General features: G+C 36.0%; 1 protein-coding gene across 14 annotated transcripts; it reads right to left on the bottom strand.

The window, feature by feature from the left end:
- Positions 1-982: 982 nt before the first annotated feature.
- Positions 983-21,398, bottom strand: LOC137819705 (chromatin modification-related protein EAF1 B-like). Of its 14 annotated transcripts, XM_068623639.1 has the most exons (23): positions 21,046-21,398; positions 19,268-19,458; positions 19,108-19,162; positions 18,929-19,026; positions 17,457-18,816; positions 17,231-17,350; positions 16,808-17,077; positions 10,442-10,633; positions 9,875-9,955; positions 9,623-9,695; positions 9,248-9,531; positions 9,023-9,157; positions 8,846-8,899; positions 7,383-7,440; positions 7,073-7,266; positions 6,918-6,971; positions 6,721-6,801; positions 5,278-5,415; positions 5,061-5,180; positions 3,880-3,980; positions 3,487-3,702; positions 3,027-3,402; positions 983-2,704 (listed from the first exon to the last, which is right to left on the bottom strand). In XM_068623639.1, exons 2-23 carry the CDS (start codon positions 19,408-19,410, stop codon positions 1,064-1,066), a joined length of 5,844 nt encoding a protein of 1,947 aa, XP_068479740.1. In that variant the 5' UTR covers positions 19,411-19,458; positions 21,046-21,398; the 3' UTR covers positions 983-1,063. The 14 variants fall into 14 exon arrangements, with proteins under 14 accessions (XP_068479740.1, XP_068479739.1, XP_068479738.1 ...); XM_068623638.1 differs by having other exon boundaries at positions 5,061-5,177; positions 7,392-7,440; positions 9,023-9,531; positions 9,623-9,680; XM_068623637.1 differs by having other exon boundaries at positions 7,392-7,440; positions 9,023-9,531; positions 9,623-9,680.
- Between the last annotated feature and the right edge of the window lie 1,190 nt (positions 21,399-22,588).

The raw sequence follows: 22,588 nt of genomic DNA on the forward strand, positions 1-22,588 counted from the left end.
TCATAGTTTAATGTCTGAGGCCAAGTATCATAATTAGTGTCATCCAATTTGTTAATAGATAGATGAACATTGACATAATTAGTATAGATTGATGGATCAATCATAATGGCTATAGAGGATGCCATAAATGAAGAGGAAACCACCTTATAGGAGACAGAGAAAGCCTAGGAATCAAACAGACTACAATCAACAGGACAAGGACAAATCCAGATGGGGACGACGAAGCGACCCTGTCAATGGTAATCGCTGCCGGAACAGACGTTTGACGCGCCACCACACTTGGCAGAAAGAGGTGAAGTGGTGCGACTGTGGGGAAGCACGTGAGAGTGCCTAAGGGCTCCAATTGCCGCGATCCTTGTAGTGTGGTGGTCACCTGGCCGAGACAAACAAAATGGCAGTGTCGCCAATGCAAGCGACAACGATGGCTCAGCGGCTGTGGCAGTAGCGGAAAATAGTATCACCGGTGAACAATGGGTTTACCAGGAAGGTAAGGATTTTACCCTAGTTCTAGATACCATGTTAACATAAAGTAAAAAGTGATATAGGATTAATTCCTTGTGCAACACATAGGGTTATGTATTTATATTTACGAATCATAATAAATATATGGGCTAAGCCCATTACATCTAACAAGAGTTTCTATGTAGTGGATTGTATGTAATGTTCTAAAATGATACCTAGTATGCCAATTTATTCCTTTCTCATTACCATTCAACAGACTCAAGAACAGCAATAATTTCTAAGAAAAATATGCAGATATTGTAAACAAAGTGAATAAATTAATGATATGATCATTCAGGAAAAAGCTTTCATCTAATGTCAACACTGGTTCCAAGAAACTGTGTATGACAAATGTGTTTCATATGCCTGTGGTGAAAAAACACATGACCCTGCCCCGTCCAAAAGAGTCAAACAAACAAATGAAATTCAATGATATATTTGCACATATACAAGCTAAACAGTAAAAAAAATATAGAATTACCTATACACTGCTGTCAATAAGGAATTGAAACTCCAATCCTGACAGAACAGAGCACTTGGCTGCTCCATCCATTGGAAAGCATCATTCAACATTAGAATTAGGTGGCTGGATAAACATACTGCTCTTCCCTGATTGTAGATGCTGCATATGTTGTTGAGGTTGTAAAACAAGATCTTTGGGAGAATATTCCTCTTTCTCATGCTGTTGCTGCTGCTCAGTCTGATATGGCTGCTGAGATAGGAGGGGTTGCGATGACTGTTGGAGAGGTTGTACCTGACGTTTTTGCCACTGTGTATCAGAATTATGTGCATGACAAGTCAAGCTAACTGATCTTGGCTCCAATCCTTGACTAGTTGTTGGTTGCTCATTTCCAGTGGAATTTCCAGCAGGTGCATTTCCCAAGGAGTTCATTTGAGTGGTTTGATTGTTCATAGTGGAATCAAATGGTGGTTCTTCTGTTTTCCATTGAGAAGATACTGTGGTAATAACTGGTACAGCACTAACAGGATCCATACAACTCTGAGCCATTGTAGCACAGGTGCTAACCTGGGAACCGCTGTTTGCAGGCTGTTGATCAGCTTGAATTGGATCAGAATTTAATGACTCGGAATGAACAGGATGTTTTAGCGGCAACATTCTCTGAATGTTTGTTTGAGTATGATTAATTTTCTTAGACTGAGTCTGTGGCTGCAGCTGATGGTGGTTAGAAGCAATAACAGCTGGCTGTGGAGGTGACAACAACTGGCCTGATGAAGCTGGTGAAACTTGAGCTTGAACACTAGTATCAGAAGGAATACGAAGTTGCTTTGACGAAGTGGTTGGTGACCCCGAATGAAGCCTCTGCGGCAACTGTGAATGATTTGAAGAATGAGCATGACCCAAAGGCTTCGATGGCTGATTTGGGTTTAAACCAGATCCCGGATATATATTTTGACCTTGCATCATGTGTAAGATTTGGTCCCCTTTTTCACCACTTAGATGAGAAGTATCCACAGAGAGGTTTGGATGGACCAACATACTTCCTCTTCCCATTCCCTTCAGAAGTTTTGCCTGCTGTTGAGACTGAACATTATGCCGTTGATTAGGATGCTGCCTACCAGATTGTTGATACTGCTGTGGCGGCAGTGGCTGCTGTGACGGATGTCGTGGGCGTTGCTTTGTTGCTTGGTTAGTCAGCCCACTAGCAGGAGAATTTCTGCTAAACGCAGGTTGTGACTGGTGAAGTTTCTGCTGTTGGAGCTGGGATGACATGGGAGTCAAAGGGGATGGTGGCGTTATAGGTGAATGTGGGACTTGCTGAGAAGAATTTTGTGGTTGAACTTGAGAACTGTTTTGCAATGGTGATGATATGGGAAGTTGAGACTTTGCCTGGACATGTGGCATCAATGCATTTGATGCAGCAAGCTGGTGCTGGTGCTGGAGATATCGTTGCTGCATTTGCCTTTCCTTTGCTAACCGAACAGAATAGGCTTGCTGCTGTGAATTAGTATGACTTGGACCTTGAAGATGAGGGCGAGGATTACTAAGATGGCACTGCTGCTGCGAGAGTTGGTGTGACTGCTGTGCATGTCCTGGATAAGGCTGAACAGGCGCTGTTGTCTGATTGCTAAAGGCAGAACTCAGCCCACATAGAGCAGGAATACCTTGAGTGTTCCCTTGGGTGACCTGCATCTGAAGCTCTGCAACCATCATTTGTCTTTGATGTTCTGGGTTATGGCCGGGCTAATGGCAATAGGAAAAAGTCATTAGTAGAAATAAATAAGATCACCATAAATGTTAAGAAATAAACCAAACACCTAACAGCCCAAGAGAGGCATTATAATTATAGTGAAAACAAAATTTGAGTCGGTTGGGAATATAAGATTCATAGCCACGAGGTGAAGTACAACTTAGGCACATCTTTGTTTTTGGCATTTCACAAAGATTTTTAAAAAATGGCTTTTTGGTTAAATTCTCTCTGCAATTTGATTATTAGCTTCTGTGTGAATACATAATAAACTTAATCAATTCAATCCTAATATGATGGAATAAGAATACTTCTCACCCTCATCATATGTAGAGTCTCATGAGGTCTTAAAATTGAGTTGCCTGCTCCAGGGCCAACTCCAGAGTGCATAGTTCCGGGGCTTGGCATTCCAACCATACTAGAGGAAATCATGCTTCCGGAATTAAGCATCGATGGTGATGCCATTCCTTGAAACCCTGGCCTAGACATTGCCATGGCTTTGTTAATTCCACCCATTATGCCCATGCCATTTCCACCAGGAAGCATGCGGACACCATGATCACTTCCAGAAAGTGTCCCAGTAACTGAAATGCTCTGCTGAATGTTTCTTCCAGATAACATTTGATTGTATTGTATTCTCTGTTGCTCATCCACTGATGAAGGAGAATTCCTCGGAATTCCATATCTACCACCCCTGGAACAATCACATCAATTGATTGTATGGCAGTGCACAAAATGTTATTGCACAATAAGAATCATCGGCAATGAAACTGCACACCTGACAGATGCTGTGGTTGGACCAGATGAAGATGACAAGTTATGGCCAAGAACCATACCAGAAGACCCAGGTAGTGAAGAGTTCACCCCAGATGCGGGAAGCATTGACTGTACAGAACCTTGATGTGGTAAAGTCAGACCACCAGGATGAGAACCTTGGTACCCTAGGGCTGGGACATCTGGGTTTATTTCTTCAGCTTCACAGAGATCAAGTGGCCTTCATCCGGGATTCAAACAAAAATTAAATTCTCGTGCTAAACAATCTAATCATGTGTACCGATATTTTAAAATTACAAGAAAAAACCAACTACAGTTAGATGAGCAGAGTAGACAATGCAACAGAATCCAAATTATAAAATGTCTTTATTGCCCAGAAAATAAAATAAAAACTTACGTTAAAAGATTTCCATTCAGGTTGTTGGGACTGGTTAGGGAAAGAGCCATCACATGTGAATTATGGGCAGGCACTAAATGTTTTGAATCCTGGTTATCAACCTGCGTTAAGAAAAAGGAATTGCTCCAAAAATAGGTTGAAGAAAGTATATAACTAAGAATCATGTCAGAAAATAGACATATTTTGTATATAGCTACAATTCTGCTCCATGCAGACATCAGTTAGACATATTTTGTATATAGCTACAATTCTGCTCCATGTAAACAATATTCTTCGGAAGTAATCACCTAATATCTAAGATATGTTACAATATCAACCTAATATCTAAGATATTTTAATAATCTGTGTATCTACTTATCTCTCTTCTCATATAAATAAAAGTAAAATACACTTTGAGTACAAGAATTGTAGTATTTAATGTCATTTATTATGCAGTCAACTTTACTTATATGTAAATTAATTATTTTTTCCTTATATAATATTAACTATTGTATTTAATAAACATTATATGTAATGTTAATGATATGTTAACTATTATATTTATAAATAAAATATACTTATTGTATTTCATATATGTAATATGTTTACTAAACTGACATTGATAATCATATCACTACATGAAATTCATGTTGAAGTTCCACTAACAAACTATAATTGAGCATTAACAGCACTAAAAGTAACCATCTATCATCTATTTCCCAATGAACAACCAATCTAATTTAACCATTGATATTAGTGATTGAATGAGTATTGTGTACAGGAGCAGTTATTCGACTGCCTCCTTGAGTGTTAGTGTTCTGTTACAGGTAGTTAAAAAACTATTAGCCATCTGTGCTTTTAGTTATGACAGCTATGCATTCTATCATGTATAAATACACAATTGTACTCTCTTTGCCAGTAGTATGCTAATAATATTTCTCAGAATCACTTTTCCAAATTCTCTGCTTCTCTTCTTTCCCTCAAACTCTAAGTGAGAAATAAGAAGGTAATGTTGCCAAGATAATAAAAATTCAAATCATGAATCAAAAAGCCTATTTTTCAAATTGTGAATTGAAGTGTATCATGAATCCTAAGATGTCCAATAATTAAAATAACGTATACCGCTAACAACGGTGTACGTGCCCAATTTTAAGTCTCTACATCTTATAATCTTTCCTGACATAAATTTTTTGGATTCAAACCTGATTCTTTAGGTAATGTTGCTTCTGTCCAATCTTTATAATTTTCTCAAAATGAGACTTCAATGTATCCTCCTCCATTGGCCCCTGTAACCGTTGAAACAGCTGCCTGGCACTACCCTGCTAAAGATACGAAAGATTTACCCAATTAAAGCTACTGAATAACATGACATTTCCCCAATATCCAAATAATACATGAAAAATGAAAAAAATTCCATGCCTTAGGAATTCCAGGTAACGTAGAAGGATAAGACTGTGAAGACCCTGAATCTTCAGCACTATCTGCACCATCCCCAGTAGTTCTATCCATTAAAATTTTATGACGCTCCTTGCACTCTTTTGGTTTGCGAAAGACGCACTGGAAATATTGTAAAATGTCATGATCAGCAAAATTCCAATAAAAAACTAAAATAACCCACCAAATAACAGATTAAATGAAATTTTAGCATTTAAAGTATCATAAAGCAAAGCATCATAGCTTCAAGAGTATCACGCAAGAAGCATGGTAGTTAGAATCTTACGATTCGTACGATACGAATCGCGTTTCGATTCAAAACAGGACCTTATCGATTCAAATCGGGTCCTGAATCGTTTTTGGGCATGAATCGGACCATGAATCGCGTGAATCGCGGATTCTCAATTCTATTTCCGATTCGGTTCCGATATTTTTGAATCAATCATATTCTGGAAAATTCGAAAAAGGAAACGAAAGATAGTGAAAATCCGAAAAAAAAGAAGAAAGATAGTGAAAATCCGAAAAAGGAGATGAAAGATTTAATTTTTTCCAAAAATCTCAAAAAACATAATAAAAAGAAAAAAATGGACATTCACAGAGACCATGAATTTGCCTATAAAAGATCGCAGTGGGGAGAATAGAAAAGTCATGAACATTTTACCTTCATATTTTTTTATTTTTGATTTAAAAATATATCATATTTTATCTATTATGTATCTTACGATTCATAATAAGATTTGATTCACGATTCAAAAAAATCAAAAAACGATTCACGATTCGAATCTCGATTCTATAACCCATAATAGTTAGTATCTTACGATTCACGATACGTATCGTACGAAACGATACGGTTTCACCCTCCCACGATACGAATCGTTTGAAGAATCTTTTTCGTCCCTGAATCTTAGCTGTATCGTGCGATTCGCACGAAGAATAGCTGAATTGCGAAACAAAACGATTCTGTATTGTGTGAATCAGTGTAGATTTTTAAAAAAATAGTAAATAAAAGAGATAGACAGAATTTGTTTAATAACATGTATACACCACATTATTTTTTTAGAGGTTGTTTTGGTGAAATTGTGTGGTATATATATATATATATATATATATATATATATACATATATATATAATTTATTGTATCTTCCATGTATACATATCTTATATATTTAAGTATATATTACACTTTTTAATGTTTATGAATCTTGTGATTCACGATACGAAACGATTTACGATTCATAATATCAGCTCTCCGATACACTACTTGTATCTCGATTCTACTACCATGCTATAACCATGGCAAGAAGTAACATAAAACATTAGAATGATTTTGCATGATAGTCTAATGGAATATGCCATGATTTAGAAAAAAAAATTCCAGCAACGATTGCCCCTTTCCTCTAAAACCATCCATATTACATATCAGTACCTTGATTTGGAGAGCACTATTGATAGCATCACTTACGAGCTCCCAGTTTGGACCCATATCATGCGCCAGGACCACAAGAGCCTGCAACAGGTAGGGCAATAACGGTAAGCCTTTCAGACAATTCATAGATATTCAAGTATAAATATTTATTCAAAAAATGAGAGAAAAATTGATAAGGCAAATGAATTCCAAACCACCTGATCTTCAAATAGTGACCAAGGACTTCCAGAACCAGGCTGTCCAGCAGAAATCTAATAGCAAAAAATAATAAAAATATGATAAGAGAAATAGAAAAATCGCAGATACAAAAATTGCCAGTACTTGAGCATCTAAATTCATATAAAAAATTTACCTTCAGAGATTTAGCTTTCCTGCCCCTGTCTCTTCCACTAATGATCTTAATAAACTTATTAGGAGTTGACAAGTTACTCATTTGTGAAGCAGCAGGGGAAGGAATAGAATTAGTCAGTGGCACAATATTGTCCAAAGGATTATCAAGTGGCCTCATTATCTTTGGCTTCTTTCCATTATGTTGCCCATACAAACCTTCAAAACAGAAAGTTGAATTCGCAAATCATTAATCATGAAGAAAATAGAATACACATATAAAATGTAAATAAAAGAAATTTCCAGATCTATGATAAAATTACAAGTAGCTTTACCACCACTACCATTAGATTCAAAGTGATGACTATCCCCTCTCTTCTTGGACTGATCCCTCTGCATTGAGAAAACATCACAGAATAAGCATTAAAAATTAATATTCAATAGTTTATATAATAAAGTAGAAAATACATATATAAGATGGGTTTACATAGCAATCCTAGATTCAAATTGTTATAACAACTTTCTGATGTTCCTAAGAAGAAAAAATAAAGACAGACACAGACTCAACCTTCTGACACAAAAAACATTTGGAGGGTCAGTCTCTTTCATGTATGTTATAATTACAGAAATAAGAAACTATTCCTATATAATAAAAATTGTCTAGATTATGTATATATTATTATTATGAACGATTTTATTTATTTCTACCGTTGGGCCTTAACTGGAGCGAACTAAGTTCCATTTTGTGGCCAAAAATGGCCACGCATGAGTCACAGTCCAAGATTGACAACCTCTAGTGATCCTCCGAACCAGTTTTATCAATATTTTATTGTTAAGTTCCCTAAAACACAAAAATTGTCTTTCACTGTGGCCAACTTTTCCATTGAGACACCCTTCGCTCACCACCTTTCCAATGTGTTGGCCCCTATTTAGTCCTAGATATACTGTCCCCATATTTGTCCCATAATGCACTGACCCTGCTGTCTTAGATACACTGGCCCCGGCCTTTTCCCAGATTTACAGACCATGCCTTTGTTCTTGATGGACTGGTCCAAACTATGTCCCTATATACACTAGTCCCATGTGTCTTAGAAGCACAAATCTAGCCCCATCTTCGCCCTATATCTGCACTGGCCTTGTTTTTATCTCAAAAACCATTTTAAAACTTAGTATCAAGTTTAAAAATTTTGGGTCTTCAATAAGATTAGATTGAAGCTTTAGAATGTGGTTTAGAGAAGGACAGGCCTGCTTTACTTGCCATGAATTGTGTCTAGGGTTGATGATCATTCTAGCTATCTAGATAAGCTCTTTTTTCTCTAGCTTCTCCGGTATCCAGGAGTTTCTTTTCCAACTAATGGTGGAGCTCAATTTTTAAGTTCTTTATTTTCAATTTGAGGGGAAGTAATTTATTTTTAAGGCATTTCATTGCTGTTGTGAATTGCTTGTTTAATCACACATGTAAATCCTTTATTTATAATCATTCAATGTATAATATAGGGAAACCTCATAATAATGGCTTATAATGGAGAATAGCTCTATCAGTTGTAGATATTTCCCTAATTACTATGATCAATCATATCTTTTACAATTTTCTTCTAACAAGCTAAAGCTTAGTAAGCTTCAACTTGATGCGGAGTGATATCAATATGAAAAATATTTTTGATATTATCTTAGAATGTTTTGAGTATCTGGATGATCACTTAAGATTTAGTCTTCTTTACAATGCCAGAAATTCTTATTCTGTTTCATAATATTGAAAGATGAAGCCTACTAAGGGAATTTCACTGAAAAAGGTTACCTGTTCATTTAGGACAACATAATCCAATTGCCACCCCTGATCATACGTTGAACCCTGCAGAATAATTGTAAGCAAATGCAGCTGAAATACAGATTCTGTAATAAATCAAAAAGCACCTTCACCACATGTTCAAAAATAATTATCTCTCAAGTTATATAAATACAAAATGATTATTACCAAAGTCTTTGCCTTCTTCTTCTTCTTTGTTTTAACAAATGTTTCTGCACAATCATAAGATAACTGTTTTTCAAAATCTGCAACTGACTCCACCTCAGAACTTTTCTGGATCAGGGGTCCAGCATGTAAAGTACTCTGGTCATCATGAAAGGAATTAGTATCACCACTTGAAGCATCCGCCTTAGCTTGAGCTTGTACTGTCCCAATGTTAGTGAAAGGGCTTACAACTCTATGCCTAGTAGCAGTACGCATGCGCTTTGTTGGTATTGACCCAACATTTAAACTAGCAGGTCTTTTTCCAAACATGATGGATGGTTGAGATCCAGTTGTATAGTGTACATAAGACAAATCAGCACCAGCATCACCACACCTAGGAGCATAAGACTTCAAATTTTTATGCTTCTTCTGTGCAGATTTTGATGATTTGTTGCCCTCATAGACACTGGGCAAGTAATAAGTGCTATTTTCTCCTTCTTCCTCATCATATCCATTCTCTTGGGATCCAAACTCTATTTGAATCAATAAAAGAAAATAATGACAGGTTCCAGAATGACCAACTAAGGACAAAAATACAAAAAATGCATGTAGTCCTAACAGTACCTGCTGTGGTATCATACACAGATGTTTCAACTTCCTCTTGCATGCTACTCCCAGTTTTCTGAAAATGTTTATTCTATTGTTTCAACAAGTTAAATTACAAAATTGTGTTTCAATAAATATTAGAACTAATGACATAAACACATTTCTGAAATGGCTTTGCCTTCCAGGAAGGAATAAAACATAGTAACCAAGCATTTTCCGTCTTTTTTTTCTAATGAACAGAGTAGCTGAGAATCTTTGATCATACATTACCTCAAAATGATGGAAATGAGATTCAATAGCTTTTCTATATATTTCCATTGCAGTAGGAGGAACTTCATAGAAAAGATTTTCCTATAAATTTAAACATGTGAAATAGTTATTTGCGTACGTCAGTTATACAACAACAAAAGCCTTTCCCCACTCAGTGAGATTTGCTTACATTGACTATACCAAAATAATGACAAAAGCACTCCATAAAACTCATCTATTTAATAAAAAAATAAGATTAAAACACCACATCCAGTGGAGTTGAAAAAGAACATTCCATTTAGATATAATATAATATGTTGGACAAAATGAAAATGTGAACCATATACAAAAAGGCATACAAAGTTGCAAAGCTAACATCAAATAAATATTTTAACAATATTAAATCAGAAATCAGTTAAAAAAAACACATCCAGTAGAGTTTAAAAAGAATACTACATTTAGATATAATCTGTTGGGGCAAATGAACACATATGACACAATCATGTACAAAAGGCAAGCATACCCAGTTGCAAAGCTAACATCAAATAAATATATTTAACGAGAATTATAAAGTAAGTTGTTCCATACTTCATTAAGATGCTCATCCCATGACATATCAACAGTGCTTGAATCAAAAATCTTTTCAGGAGTTGTTGGTGCCTCCGCTTGAGAGGAAATTCCATGAGACCTATTAGCCTTTAGAAATCTCAAAGCATATGCATGCACTTTACGTGCAGCATGTTTTACAGAATTTTGTCCCTCCACAAATGTGCTTGTTTCCTGAGGAAAATCACCAACATTTCAAGCATCAATAATAAATAGCTCAAAAAAATAAATGAAGATGTTACAAACAGTTAAGAAAAAGTAATTAACCATCCCAAAATTTCCCCCAAAATAAAAAGAAAAATGTAATAGTTCTTAATTTGAACCTCTAGTGCTTCCTAATCTCATAAAAGATGATAAAAATGCATTTGGAAATTTACTATTTTTGTCTTAGGGTTTACATAAATATAATACTACCCGATCTCATCAAGCAACACCTAAATGTATTTGAACAAACAATCTCTAACCACTTTATTCCAGATTCTGCAAGGCATAACATCCAACTAAGGATGTTCTACACCCACTCTAGCATGATTTCAATTTGAAGTGCATCAAATTTTACATACATAAATAAAATATTATAAACCAAATTGTAGCATGATAAGTATACAAGTACTTGGAGAACCCACCCTCAAAAGCAAAAGGGGGAGAACCAATTACTTAAATACTTCACCGAACATCTCATACTGCTTGATATAGGACTTAAACACCCCATAATACCAAGTTCCTATCATAGCACCGCCCCTAAAAGCTAATGTATCGGTGGCTTTCACTCCACTTAGTCGCACTTCATTTAACTCCTCATGGGTTAGAACCTTCCACGAAACAGAACTCTCCATAGACAACCCATTCCAAGAAACTGACAATTATAGGATTCAACTTATAGAATGAAAGATTTTGGCCAAATGAACTAGCAAATGAGCAAGTATTCTATTAAATGTCTATTGATCAATGTGACCAAGGCATACAATAAGGTATCCAAGAGACCCCTCCTCTCCTTAAAACTTTTGAATCAATTCTTAACCCCCAACTACCACCCCTTATCTTCCTATTTATAAGCTATTCAGTTACAACTGTGGTTCCCCTCTATTAGCCCTCATACATTCTCTTAACCACTAGTCTCCTATCAATACTCCCCCCTAAAAACTTTCACCTTGTCCTAAAGGTGAAAATCTGGAAAATAAAGTTGAAGGTATTCAGTTGTTTCCCATGAGTTGTCACAATCAGGTAGCTGAGCCCAGTTCACTAGAACTTCCAATTGTAACATAGGCATGCCCCCAGCTTATTGTAGTTGAGCCCACAATAAGGCATGCCCCTGCCTATTGTAACATAGCTCCAGGATATCTTCCAATTGAGGTTGGTTACAATACTCAATCAAAGCAGCAGGAGCAGGCATTTGTTGCAGATGATACTCAGCTGGAATTTCCTTCCTAAGCTTTCTAACACTAAACACTAGAGGTAATGAGAGTTTATATGCAACTGAACCTATTCTTTCCAACACCTGAAAAAGGCCATAAAATCTGGGACTCAATTTATCATTCCTCCTCTTGGCCATGGTCTTCCATCCAGACTTTAGATACACCAAAGCTTCCTGCTCTAGTTTCACATACCTCCCCTATGTTTATCTGCTTGCTTCTTCATCCTTTGTTGCTCCATATTAAGATTTTTCTGCAGCTGTTCAAGGAAAAATATCTCTGTTTTCCATCAATGAATTTACTGCTTCAACCGATGATGGTAAAGTAAAGGGGCCCTTAAGGATAGGTGGCAGGTCCCTTCAATATAATGCCTTGAAAGGAGTCATCCCTATGGAGATATTAAAATTGGTATTCAACCACAATTATGCCCAAAACAACCATTTAGGCCAAGAACGAGGTTTATCTCCTGCAAAACAGCATATGTATACCTCAAGGCATCTATTAGGCTCTAAAAAACCTGAATGACCACCCTGGATGACCACCCTGGGGTGGTGAGTGAAATTCTGATATAATGGTAGGAAGCTTAGAAAACTGCTTAAGCAACATCAATCTATCCTTGAGAAATTGGCAAGGGACTATGACCACAATGTGACTTGTATAATTTGTTTCATCTGGTGCAATTTTATTCTCTCAAACCTCCCATTCAGAAAATTTTAAACCTGATAAAGCTACATACATCATCTTCGAGAGAGAGCATCAGCTGCTCTATTTGAACTTCGTGATTTGTACTGCACTTCAAAGTCAAAACTGAGCATTTTTTGGAAGTCAATTTAAATTGATTCTCCCCCATAACGCTTTAGTCCTCTGATCTATTTTGATGTAAAATACTGACCAAGATAATGTCTCCATTTCTGCCCTGCCATCATAATTGCCATCAACTCTCTTTCATAAGAATATTTTTCTAGGGCCCTTGGGGTGGATAACTGTTGGCCAAAACAAGGAACTGGTCTTCGTCCTTGTAACAACATTGCCACCACTCCCTTACTTGATGCACCCTTTTCAACCCTAAACAACTTGAAGTAATTTGGGAAAGCCAAAACTGGCAAAGAAGTCATGGTTCTTTTGAGCTGATTGAAAGCATTTTCAGCCATACCATACCAATGAAAGTCAATCTTTCTTGAGTAGTTTTGTAAGAGGTCTTGCAATCACCCATACCCTTTCACAAAACGGCTATAGTAAGTAGCCTGTAATTCTCAAAAAACCTCTCAACCCTTTTACTTCCTTTGAAATTGGCCAATTTACCATTGCCTCCAATTTCTATGAATCAGCCCAATACCCCCTATGCAGAAACTGTGTGCCCCAAATATTCTACTTTTGATATCCCCAAATATCACATTTCTTTTTATTTTCTACAAATTCATGTTTCTGCAATAATTGAAAAACCTTCCTTAGTTGTGTCACATGACTTTCCTCATCTTTGCAGTATATTAGTATATCATCAAAAAATACTTATACAAATTTCCTCAAGTATGTTTTAAGGACATCATTCATCAAGCTTGGAATGTAGAAGGTTCATTGGTTAGGCCAAAAGACATTACCAAATTGTTTTAGGTATATCGTCCTCCTTCATTCTAATAGCCTGATTTAAGATCCAACACGGAAAAAATTATTGCACCTGTCAACTTATCCAACAATTCATCAATTAGTGGAATAGGAAACTTGTTAGGAATTGCTACCCTGTTTAAAGTTATATAACCCACATAAAAACCCCAATTGTCATCTTTTTTCTTTACTAGTATAATTGAGTTGTGTTGGAGATCCCACATCGACTAGAGATCAAGATATTTCATCCTTTATAAGTGGGTGCAAACCTCACCTTATAAGCCGGTTTTATGAGGTTGAGTTAGGCTTACTAGAAATCAGGATATTTCATCCTTTATAAGTGGGTGCAAACCTCACCTTATAAGCCGGTTTTTTGAGGTTGGGTTAAGCTTAAAGTTCACTTCTTAACATGGTATCAGAGTCATGTAAAGCCTATCCTAGCGAGAGTTTGTTGGGCCTATCGAACCACCCACTATCCGTTATCGGACCACCCATAACATATATTTCCATGCACAAGTTGGTAGCCTCAAAATGAGGGCGTGTGTTGGAGATCCCACATCAACTAGAGATCAAGATATTTCATCATTTATAAGTGGGTGCAAACCTCACCTTATAAGGCAGTTTTATGAGGTTGAGTTGGGCTTAATGTTCACTTCTTAACAAGCTGGAATAAGGGTTGTGACTAGGCCTTATCCATACCACTTTTATCAATAACTAGTTTCTCAATTTCACTTTTTGGAAATGAGGACACCTATAAGGTTAGGGATTGTTGCTCCTTTTTAAAATGATAGAGCATGGTCATGACTCCTTTTGGGTAGAAGGCCTGGTTTTTTTTGGGAAAACATCCATATATTCTTCTAAAACATCCCTGACAGTTGATGGAATCCCACTCCCCTCAATTAGTTTGTGACTCATACACTCCACTGTATAGACTTCTTCCCTCTCTTGTCACTCCTTGATAATAGATCGCTCCACCTTGCACAGGGTTGGATCCCCTTTCAATGTTTTCCTAACTCCATCCATTTTAATTGTGTCAAATCTCTTAAATTAGTTTTCATATCACCCATGTCTTTTAACCACTCCATGCACAAAACTATATGCTCTCCATCTAAAGCAAACACATAAAACTCATTGTTAAAATAAATTTTCTATAGCTGCATTTGTAAGTTCTTACACACCACCAGTCTTAATTCTCTACCCTCCTCCCACATTTATAGTGTAGGTATTGTATGTGGCACTTGTAACCGTAATCTTTCTACCAATTTTGTGAATATGATATTGTGAGTTGCCCCACTATCAACAAGAGCCAAAACCTAACAAAGACCTCTATTCATCTAGTACCCTCCTCAAGACATTGAAAACTTTACCTCTCTTCTATATGCTCACTTTGCTTTGGCTTCCATCCTTGTTCCTTCAGGTGATTGAAACCTGCCAACACCACCGTACCCATAGGACCACAAGACAGTACGACCTTATCCTTACTCATTTTCATACTTCCTCCTCCATTCTGGAATTGGGTGTTGGTTTGAGAGTGCCCATCCTTCTTTTCGTTGATCTCACCACTATCATCTCCTTCGATGAAGATGGCCATTAGCAAAAATTCCACACAAGTACTCTGGTTGGGTGGTCTTTAATGGGCTCGCTAAAATCTCAAATTGCTCTCTATGCTCCTTGACCGTGCCCTCTAGCTTCAGTATATTTTGAATGAGTCTTCCATCATTGTGAGATGAAATCTTCTCAAGATTGCATCTTTTAACTCCCCTCAATTGAGATTCTTTCTATGAAAGAATCTCACCATTATACCCAAGAAAGAGCCTCCCCCATGGCTACCAAGACTGCTTCCATCTTTTCTACTTCATCAAGTATCCTCAAACAAAATACCTCTCAATTCTCCCTATCCAACCTAGCACACCATCTCCTTCAAAAAAGGGAAGTTCCAACTTCCTAAATTGTTATCCATTTGCCAAATCTACTGGCTTTGTGACTGAATAAATTGTTTCCTCTTGGTTTTGATTTTCCCCGTACATACCTCCTCCCATTTTAACATTTCCATTTCAATTCACCACAAGATTGGAACTTCCTTCTTAATCAATGTGTGACCAAGTCATCCAATGAGGTATTCAAGAAAGCTCTCCACTCCTTACAACTTCTTAATCAATTCTTAACACCCAAATACCACCTCTTACCCTCCTATTTATAACCTATTGCGTTACAATTGTGTTTCTCCTCTATTAGCCCTCACATACACTCTCTTAACCACTAGTCTCCTATCATACAACTACCATTGCTACCAATTGATAGGTCTCCAAGCATTCAGGAAACCCACAAAGCTAGCTATTAAGGGGGAGAACAAAGCACTTGAATACTCCCCTCAACATCTCATACTACTCATTGTGGGACTTAGAAACCACATAATACCCAAGTTCCTATGATGGCGCTATTAGTTATTTACATTTTGGTTTTAAAATGTATTAATAATGTATCAGATGCTAGTATCGTATTATTACTCCTCAATACATTCAAAAGCTCTTACCCAATAATATTTATAAGAAATATATCAGCACTGATAGAAATGATAGTATCTAGTCTTCTAACAAACTCTAATGGCAACCAACAGCAATATTAAAAGAGAAATTAAATAAAAAGGAAAAAAAAAATCGATAGAGAAAGCAAAAGCAAACAGACAACTCAGAAACTACAACATTTTAAGTACACTACCATTTGTTTCAGTTTATCCTCAAAACCTGCAACCATCCATACAACCAGTTTACAACAAAGGCTTCATTTGGAATTTTGGCACCCTTAACCAGCCCTGTCAAGTTGTTCAAAGTATAAGTCTAAACATAGTTCACTATTTTCTACATCATACAGTAGCTTGCTTATAGAAGTTAGTAAATTAGTCTGCTATGTTGCATCTGTTGTAATTGACAGCTACACGAAGGCTGTCTGTCAGTGATTATATAGACTGCAAACAAAATATAGAGCACCTGCAAGATCCATAGCTTAATCACTATTGTCGCTGTTAATTTCCCTCAACCTCTAGAACTTTCTCTTTCGATTTACTTATCTCTCATCTTTTCAATTACCAAAAACTTTAACAAGTTTATATTATCACATAGCCTGTATATAAATGCAATTCATAGTTTCAATCATTCAATTGTGTAGACTAAAATAGCAACATTCAACTCCATGCTTAGTCATATCCTAAAAGCAACTCATTCAATAAATTAGAAAAAGAAAATTCATACAACAGCAAAAGTCTAGCAATACAAAGACCAAATTCAAATAGCACTGTTTCTTTTGTAGATAGAGTGAGAAGGACGGAGAAAATAACCAGCAGCGTATTGTAATTTCTTCTCTGATCCCTCGTAGCTTCATTTGCATCAACATTCCCAGATTCAACACAACCCACGATGCAGTTTATGTCAAGATCATTGTCTAGAAGAAGCTCGGCTGAATGCCAAAACTGCAAGACAGCCTTTGCTATCTTGTGAGACAAAAATTTTGTCTCTAATTGTTTATTTAGTTTTTCAAATCTTGACATACAAGTAAAAGCTGTTTGATGACCCAATTGTGCAGCAGCAGATATCTTCCAGAGACGCTCCTACAAATGAATATTTTAGGAGAAAAATAAACATTTACACAATCACATAAATAAATCTAATGGCAATTATTATTTTGCTAGTTCCTAAAAGGAAAAGATTGCCGCAGAAAGTTTGGACAGCACTTATCACCAGTGTGTACAAAAAAATAAAACCTGTGCAAAATCATTTGCCAGCCATGCCATTTCCTCAAGAACAAAACCCCAATGTGACTTCCTGTGGTTCTGTGTTGATAATGAGTGAACAGATAACTCCGCAATTCTCTTTCGCTTGGCCTGTTTAGTGCATCACATCAGACCTTTAAAATTTACTAAGCAAACGTACTATTGTAACCAAACAGTATATACAAAAATCACTCGAAATGGAACCAGAAATAGAGACCTCTATAATTTGAGCCTCTTCCAAAATAAAATCTTCATGGGCCTTGTCTACTAACTTCATATTGTGCATAGCACATGGTTGATCATAAGAGGTGGTGCTCTTAACCTTTTCAGCTGGAGCAGTCTGAGGAGATTCTGATAGTGACACATCCACAGGAACCTGATGTCTTTCAGAGCTGCTTTCCTTGACAGAATTCAACTGATCTACTAAAACAGTATCTTTATCGGCTTTTGATATGGCACTGTCATTATGTACTCCCTTCATATTTGACACGGAAGAATTATTAATATGGAAATCTTCCTCAGCTTTGACGATATTATCACTACCAGAATGATCTTGACAACCAGCATCATGTTCATTGCAAACAGTAGCACCATTTTTGGTCTTATGCCTACCTTTCACAACTTCACAGTTGGCAGAGTTCAGCTTATTCCCTAATGCAAATGTTTGTTCCATGGTATTTTCATTAGCATCAACACTATTTGTATTAGTACACATATCACTATCATTATTTACATGCCTATCTAAACTAGTTCTTGCGCACGAGGACTCTAAATCAAAATTCTTCTTGCCTAATCTATCAACATTATTTTGGCCTTCATTTGTTCCACTTTTCCTGTCTACTTCTACATTGCCAAATCCATTTGGCTGACAATCATAAGGCCTATTTTCAGATTTTGTAGCAGGTTTATGAGATGGAGACTCACGATTGACAGCAGCTACCGATTCGCTTAATTCAACCACTTTAGCTTCTCCAGTAGCCATGAGAATTGGGTTTTGAACAGTATGATCTTCAGAAGGTAGAGTTCCATGATTTTCTTTTATGTTTATGTTCACTATAATATCCAATTTGTCTTTGGGAACACTAGCACAACCACTAGTGGATTGGTGATCTCGGATCCCAACCAATTCATCATTCAGTGCATTATTAGTTGTTAAATTTTTAGTACCAATATCACCATTTAAACTGGAAGGCTTTGGCTTAGATATGGTCGGTAAATTAGGGTTCTTATGGTTATTTGTTTCCAAAATTAACCCCTTTGCTTCCCTTGAAGCCCCCCGAGTACCATGAATTGGTCTAGATCTGTTCCTTCGTGCATATGGCCGGAAAATAGCAGAATCTTCAGTCTCCTTAGCATTTTGACTTCCATCAATTTGGGAAGACTGTTCTGACGCAGCAATATTATTCCTCCTATTCAAGCACCTCCTTTCAGTTTCAGGCAACTCATTCTCCCGATCAAAAAGTAGCAGATTATCAGCAGTATTAGGTTCACTAGCCAAAGGAGGCCCTGGTCTAGCACTACTGTCAACAGAGTCAGCATGAGGAGAGGCAGTCAATGCAAAACTACCTTTTGCTTCACTGGGATCAGAATAAAGAAAAAAGCAATAGAGCATTAATGAATTTTTACACAGAAGATATTAATAGAAATAAATGCAAGGAAAAAAGAGGGAAAAAGAAAAGAATAGTCAACCTGGTCACAAACTGCTCATGAGGCTGATCAGTGATTGAAGTAGACTGCACACTAACTGAAGCACCATTCCCAGACTTGAAGTCCAGAGGATTCCCACCCTGCACTTCAAAGTACTGGTGACCATCATTTATATCAAAGTATTATGAGATACAAAATGCAAAGGAAAAGGAAATAAATACTTTTTCAAGAAATTCAAGCTCTCTTCTTCTTTCTTCACGAGCATCATACTCCTCTCTGATATCAACATGCAATAGTTATTCTTTATGCATAATAATGAATTGGCAGTCAAACAGGTAATCAAACACAAAATGGATCCACATGAAAGGGTTCCCCCATCACCTGAGCTCTGCTTGAGCCTTTTCAATTGCTACTCTGCGCGGAGAGATCTTCAAACCTATCCCAACTCCGCCATCAACAACTCCTCCCATAGAATCAACCTCAGCATTTACAAGGAGAGCAGATCCTGATTTATATCCATTCATTCCCAACTTCTAATATCATAGAGCGTCACTTCCCATCTATTGAAGAGTCTGCCAAATTTGTGAAGCAAAAAGGGTAAAAGACATAAATCAAAATAACAAAGTGATTTATAGCTGCAAAGAGAAATTAAAAAAAAAAAGAACTCACTAGAATCTTAGGACATACAAATAATATCTCTAAGAATTTGGTTTTTATCCAATGACATCATTTCCATGTAACCTCACCTAGTAGGATAAGCCTATTGTTGTATTAAGATACGCAATACTTCCTATCAGTCAATTAGAATGTTATTTTGTTACCACTATATGACAGCAATATACAGGAACAACACATGTATGAGAATGAACTAAAAATTACGCTATTCCATTATGCCTTTATCCAACATACAAGGCTGCTATTCAGAGACTATGAAACCAGACCCCACCAGGTAATTGATAGATATCGCCTCAAAATCTTAGGAGGATCCATTATAATGGATCAAAAGCCTTGATATCTTCTCCCAATCTGTTATCAAGGGATAGAATCCCTCTAAATGCCACAATGACACTATCTTACTTGATAGCCAAGCAACTCATTCTCACCACTGTAATAGGGGCTAACAAAATCCCACCACTATAAGTAAGAAAAACACTCCATAAAAAGTTCAAAATGTGTGACCTGCTTTCCAGCAAGGTCTAATCCACTATCTGACAGGATCAACCAATTTGAAAGTGGAACGAACTCAATCTGAAGTATAACTATTAAGTCAGAATGTCACAAAGACACCTTCCAAAAACAATGGTGAATAGTCGTGAAGTTCTTTAGTGGCTATAGCCTATAAGCAAATGGGGGAAGGATGTAAATTATAGAATGTACAGGAGATGGAAAACATAGTCTATACAAGTATATCTATCAAGGAAGTCGAAAATTGTGGCATATTCATATTTTGGACGTGGTAATGTAACTCGGCAACTGGATGAAATTAAAGATCAAGATGATCACAAATAAGCATATTATTGACTACATCTTCTACGTAAAGGTGAGAGCAACATATTCACAGTCCTATAGGCTACCGGAACATCCAAAACAGTGTCCAAGATGAAGGGATGAAGGCAACTTAGTTTAAATTTTTCAAACAGGATAGCACATGCAGACAAAGGTTGCAGACTCTTCAATGATGTCTTGCCAACTAATAGCAACAAGTAGAAGTATGTGGTAGTTTATAATCAGGTACTAGTCACTAATAAATGCACATATTGAGAAACTAATGCATGCATGAATGCTGCCACTTGCACCAATAATATTTTTTCCTTTCAAATTTTCAAACCAACATCACAAACCAAAAGTTTAAGCTTCAAATTTCAATTCATTCACTTCAAATATACGCAGTCCATTTAATTTCCCAATAGGAGGACACAATTCCCCTTCATTTAATATCACATTAATGTCAAATACCCATGAACAGACAAACCGGAAAGCACTTCCAACATAATGCACGACACAGTCGCATGGAGACAAAAATCAAGCACAATTCGCCCAACAAAATTAACCCCTAACAGAGCCTATTTCCTCCCATTTCCCCAATTTGCATGATCCTAGGGTTTCCTTGGGAACACAGGAAAATGCCAAAACCACAACAATTGGTGCAAGAGAAACACCTGAATCCACAAAAGGTTGGTGTAATTGGAAGGAAGGGCGCAACCTGAGAGCCCCAAGAGGCCGTTTCAATGTGAAGTTTCTCTCTCCTAGGGTTTTGGAAAAGGGGCACCACTTCGATCACGAATTGGCCATAGAGAGTAACATGTAGCTGCAAATGTCAGCCATGGAAACAATTCTGAAGAACCTAACGTCGCCAATTTGGGTAATCGTGATGCTGATTTTGTTCCTCTCTTTCTTTCCCTATATTCTGCACGTTCGTTCTTCTTCTTGCGCGTGTGCGTGGAGAGGGACTATGCGAGTTCTTGTGGGCTGGTCATGAAGACGACGACGTATAAGGGGGCCTTCAGAATTTACATTTTTTATCCCCATTTTGGGTTTTTTATTCTTTCATATCACTATTTTTATTGTCATAAGATCAATTATTTATTTCATATATTAAGGCCTAAAGTTTAGGTTTATTAGATTTATTAAATTAATTAAGTCTGAATGTTTAAGATGTTTTTACATATTTAAGAATGTCTTTTTTTTTTTGTCATTTATGACTTAATTTTTTATTTTTATTCTTTAACTTTACAGTGCTACTTAAAATAGCTTTTCATCAACTTTATATATTTCATTTTAAAATATTTTAATTTATCAGAGTGGTGTTTAAAAATCAACTTAAATTAATTATTATAATAGTTAATTTAATCCTAATCAAGTTAAAATGATCATATTCTTAAATTTATTTTTAATAAATGTAAGAGTCTGTCATACTCTACACTTGACTTTTTAGAATATTAGATATGATTTTTCCAAATTTAATCAAGGACATTTTTGAACGTATGATATATTTTGAATTTATGATAAATAATTTATGGTGTGACATATTTTAAACTTTAGTTTTAAAAAATATTTAAATTCAAAATAGAACTAAAGCTATTAAAAATTAATAAAAGAAAAAGTTGTCAAGAGATGTATAATGGATTAAACTTTTAAAAGATACTTTAACATAAAAGATATCGTAGGAATGTTATAACTATATTTTTAAAAGACTCTTTTTAATTTTAATGAATATACATAGTGAGAATTTAAAATATTTGGAAATACTTCATGGAGGTATAACTTATAAGACATGAAAATTTTCTGCAGATTTTTAGAATGTTCAAAATTATGAAAGTCATTGGAAAAACAATAAAAGAAATATAATATTTTGATAAAAAAAAAGTAAATTCAACATATTTTTTCATCTTTTAGTAGGTAATTAGTTTTAAATTTATGCCCTTTATACTATGTATCTTCTCATTTTTCTAGGTTTAAACCATGGATTTGTAATTATAATATTTATTCACTGATAATAATATTGAAGATAAAAATTAAAGTAATTATAATTCATTTAAAAAGTTATCAAAACAACCTTCTTGGTGAAGACGATTATCAAATATTACAAATAAATATCTATACAAAGAGATAAATATGTGATAGGAAATAAACAATTCTCACTAGCAGAACAATCTGAAAAGTTTAAACAGTTTTTTATAAGTGTATTATCTATATATCATT

Source organism: Phaseolus vulgaris, chromosome 10, assembly GCF_000499845.2.
Source record: "Phaseolus vulgaris cultivar G19833 chromosome 10, P. vulgaris v2.0, whole genome shotgun sequence".
Classification (NCBI taxonomy): domain Eukaryota; kingdom Viridiplantae; phylum Streptophyta; class Magnoliopsida; order Fabales; family Fabaceae; genus Phaseolus; species Phaseolus vulgaris.